Source organism: Littorina saxatilis, linkage group LG14, assembly GCF_037325665.1.
Source record: "Littorina saxatilis isolate snail1 linkage group LG14, US_GU_Lsax_2.0, whole genome shotgun sequence".
NCBI classification, from domain to species: Eukaryota; Metazoa; Mollusca; class Gastropoda; order Littorinimorpha; family Littorinidae; genus Littorina; species Littorina saxatilis.
The window spans coordinates 13,263,532-13,267,572 of NC_090258.1; the positions used below are offsets into that span (position 1 = coordinate 13,263,532).

Genomic DNA, 4,041 nt, shown 5'->3' on the forward strand with positions numbered 1-4,041 from the left:
TTCGCTAAACATGGTTTTGCTTTGCTGTTCTTATCTTTTCTTTACATAAGTTTTTTTATGGTTACATATTTCATCGTACTAAATTACAATGTTAACTCGACGACAATGCATATTGCGCGGAGGACTTGGCAAGAAATAACACAGTCTAAGGTACTTAGATTGGTGCAAAACAAACAAATGGAGAAACAAACAAACTAACAAACAAACCAACACACAAACAATAATGAATGTAAAAAGCCTTTTTTGCTTCACTTGTGTCTTCCTCGATGGTCACTGATTCACAGCTGTGATCTTCAGATCACTAGTTACACATAACAGTTAGATAAACAATATCAACAAGAATTATGTGCAATACAAAAATAAGGAACCGACACGCGAAAGCACAACATAAAATACAAGTCAAATGAAATGTTTGAAATAAATATCCCAGGTGTAAGTAAACATGTTTAATCTTGCATGTTTTCAAACCTGAAGTATCACTATTTACCCCCTGAAAATACTACATCAAGTTAAACCGCGCACGAAACCGAGTTACTTATAACAAAAACCCAGAATAAAATTTGCAGAATAAAGACAATCGTTAAAAGGGTTTACAAGAAATCAAACTTTCAATCTTACCTGCTGCAAAAGGAACACGGACCAGATACAGCAGCAAAACCATCAGAGCAAAATACGAGGAGGCCATTCTGATCATCGACAGACCTCGGTCTGTTGTACATGGAACAAATATGAATCCAGGAAGTTTATTACATTTCTAAAGACACGTAATTCAAGCTCACACACGTCTCTTTAGCAATTTTAGCTCTAAAGCTTCAGTCTTGTGTGATTTGCACTTTCGTAGGTACTGTTTTTGAACAAATGTTGTTGTTGTTGTTGTTGTTGTTGTTGTTGCTGCAGCTGTTGTTACTGTTGTTGTTGTTGTTGTTGCTGCTGTTGGTATTGTTAATGTTGCTGTTGTTGTTGTTGTTTGTTGTTGTTGCTGCCCTGTCGTTCTGTCTGTCTGGCTGGCTGGCTGGCTTTCTTTCTCTCTCTTTCTCTCTCTGTTTTAACGCTCTGGGATAGCAGCAGTGATGTCCACTTGAAAAAGTTAGACTCTCTCTATCGTCGCTCAGCTAAACTCATTGTAAAGGATAACTTCTCAACAGATATGAAGTTAAAAATGCTGAACTTTCTTACACTGGAGATGCATATTAAGTTAAACAAGGCCATTTTCATGCATAAATTGTATCACGGTAAAGTGCCGATTTACATTACATCATTATGTAAAAAAGCTACCGACAGATTTGGGTCTGTCAACTTGATCCTTCCGATTCCACGAATTGACCTTTATAAGACCAGTCTCGCATTTTCGGGTACATCAGTCTGGAATTCACTTCCATCGTCATTCAAGCACTTAAAGTCATTAACAAGTTTTAAAAAATGTGTTTAAAACACTTCATGTCTGAGTAGTTTAACGCGCTTCGATTTACCACACTTAGTATTATGTCAAAAATATGCTGTGCATTTTATATTCTGAACATATTTTTGTTGTACTATTGTTACATGTTTTATTGCTACCAGCTGGTACCCATAATTACCTGCATAGTATGCATTTGATTTTATGAATAACCACATGTGTAAACTCTTCATGCCTTATCTTCATCATCATCATCTTCATCATCATCATCATTATCATCCTTATCATCATCGTCGTCATATTTATCATCACGAGTTTAAGTTTTACGACCTCCTTTTGTTGTTCACTTTTTATATTTAGTCAAGTTTTGACTAAATGTTTTAACATCGAGGGGGAATCGAAACGAGGGTCGTGGTGTATGTGCGTGTGTGCGTGTGTGTGTGTGTGTGTGTGTGTGCGTGTGTGCGTGTGTATGTGTGTGTGTGTGTGTGTGTGTGTGTGTGTGTAGAGCGATTCAGACCAAACTACTGGACCGATCTTTATGAAATTTTACATGAGAGTTCCTGGGAATGATATCCCCGGATTTTTTTTGATTTTTTTCGATAAATACCTTTGATGACGTCATATCCGGCTTTTTGTAAAAGTTGAGGCGGCACTGTCACACCCTCGTTATTCAATCAAATTATTGATTGACATTTTGGCCAAGCAATCTTCGACAAAGGCCGGACTTCGGTATTGCATTTCAGCTTGGTGGCTTAAAAATTAATTAATGACTTTGGTCATTAAAAATCTGAACATTGTTAAAAAAAAAAGTTTTTATAAAACGATCCAAATTTACGTTCATCTTATTCTTCATCATTTTCTGATTCCAAAAACATATAAATATGTTATATTTAGAATAAAAACAAGCTCTGAAAATTAAAATTATAAAAATTATGATCAAGATTAAATTGTTGAAATCAATTTAAAAAACACTTTCATCTTATTCCTTGTCGGTTCCTGATTCCAAAAACATATATATATGATATGTTTGGATTAAAAACACGCTCAGAAAGTTAAAACGAAGAGAGGTACAGAAAAGCGTGCTATCCTTCTCAGCGCAACTACTACCTCGCTCTTCTTGTCAATTTCACTGCCTTTGCCGTGAGCGGTGGACTGACGATGCTACGAGTATACGGTCATTAAGTAATTTTTAAGCCACCCAGCTGAAATGCAATACCGAAGTCCAGGCTTCGTCGAAGCGGATTACTTGATCAAACTTTCAACCAGTTTGGGTGAAAAATGAGGGCGTGACAGTGCCGCCTCAACTTTCACGAAAAGCCGGATATGACGTCATCAAAGACATTTATCAAAAAAATGAAAACAAACATATGGGGATTTCATACCCAGGAACTCTCATGTAAAATTTCATAAAGATCGGTCCAGTAGTTTAGTCTGAATCGCTCTACACACACACAGACACACACACACACGCACACACACTCGCACATACACCACGACCCTCGTCTCGATTCCCCCCTCTACGTTAAAACATTTAGTCAAAACTTGACTAAATGTAAAAACACGTTCAGAGAGTTAAAAAGAATAGAGATATAGAAAAGCGTGCTATTCTCCTCAGCGCAAGGGCTACTGCGCTTTTCTGGATTGTTAATTTCACTGCCTTTGCCACGAGCGGTGGACAGACGATGCTACGAGTGTACGGTCTTGCGGAAAAAATGCAATGCGTTCAGTTTTATTCCGTGAGTTCGACAGCTTGACTAAATGTAGTAATTTCGCCTTACGCGACTTGTTACTTTTTACATTTAGTCAAGTTTTGACTAAATGTTTTAACGTAGAGGGGGGAATCGAGACGAGGGTCGTGGTGTATGTGCGTGCGTGTGTGTGTGTGTGTGTGTCTGTCTGTCTGTCTGTCTGTGTGTGTGTGTGTGTGTGTGTGTGTGTGTGTGTGTGTGTGTAGAGCGATTCAGACTAAACTACTGGACCGATCTTTATGAAATTTGACATGAGAGTTCCTGGGTATGATATCCCCATACGTTTTTTTCATTTTTTTTATAAATGTCTTTGATGACGTCATATCCGGCTTTTTGTGAAAGTTGAGGCGGCACTGTCACGCCCTCATTTTTCAACCAAATTGGTTGAAATTTTGGTCAAGTAATGTTCGACGAAGCCCGGACTTCGGTATTGCATTTCAGCTTGGTGGCTTAAAAATTAATTAATGACTTTGGTCATTAAAAATCTGAAAATTGTAAAAAAAATATTTTTTTTATAAAACGATCCAAATTTACCTAGTGTTTAACCGCTTATTCGGTGTATGCATCGATTGTAATCAAGACTCCAGGGGGTTTGGTGTCTTTTTCAGAAGCGCCCTTGCGTAGCTGAGCGATGTTTTTCAGTGTTTGAAAAGAGCTGCAGCACGAAGAGTTAAATGCGTCGTTGGATAGGTGCCAGGACGCCATTCTTTCTGTGCAGATGACATTGTCAGGTTTCGCTAGTGGTGAAGGTCGTGGTGGTTGCAGTTTTTGTGTTGGTAGTGATGTTACTTTTCTTTTTTTATTTAACATCTTATACCTTTTATTGTGTACATAATCCCCTCCCCAACCTCCCCTTATATCTCTCTTTCTCTCTCACTCTCTCTCCTTCTCGCT

The 4,041-nt window shown here is 38.0% G+C and overlaps 1 protein-coding gene across 1 annotated transcript in view; it reads right to left on the reverse strand.

The window, feature by feature from the left end:
• Nucleotides 1-848, reverse strand: part of LOC138947158 (uncharacterized) — a 43,901-nt gene extending 43,053 nt beyond the window's left edge. Inside the window, exon 1 of the mRNA XM_070318598.1 lies at nt 619-848. Within this exon, the coding sequence (XP_070174699.1) occupies nt 619-694 (76 nt within the window). The 5' untranslated portion in view covers nt 695-848. The remainder of the gene's footprint in view (nt 1-618) is intronic.
• Between the last annotated feature and the right edge of the window lie 3,193 nt (nt 849-4,041).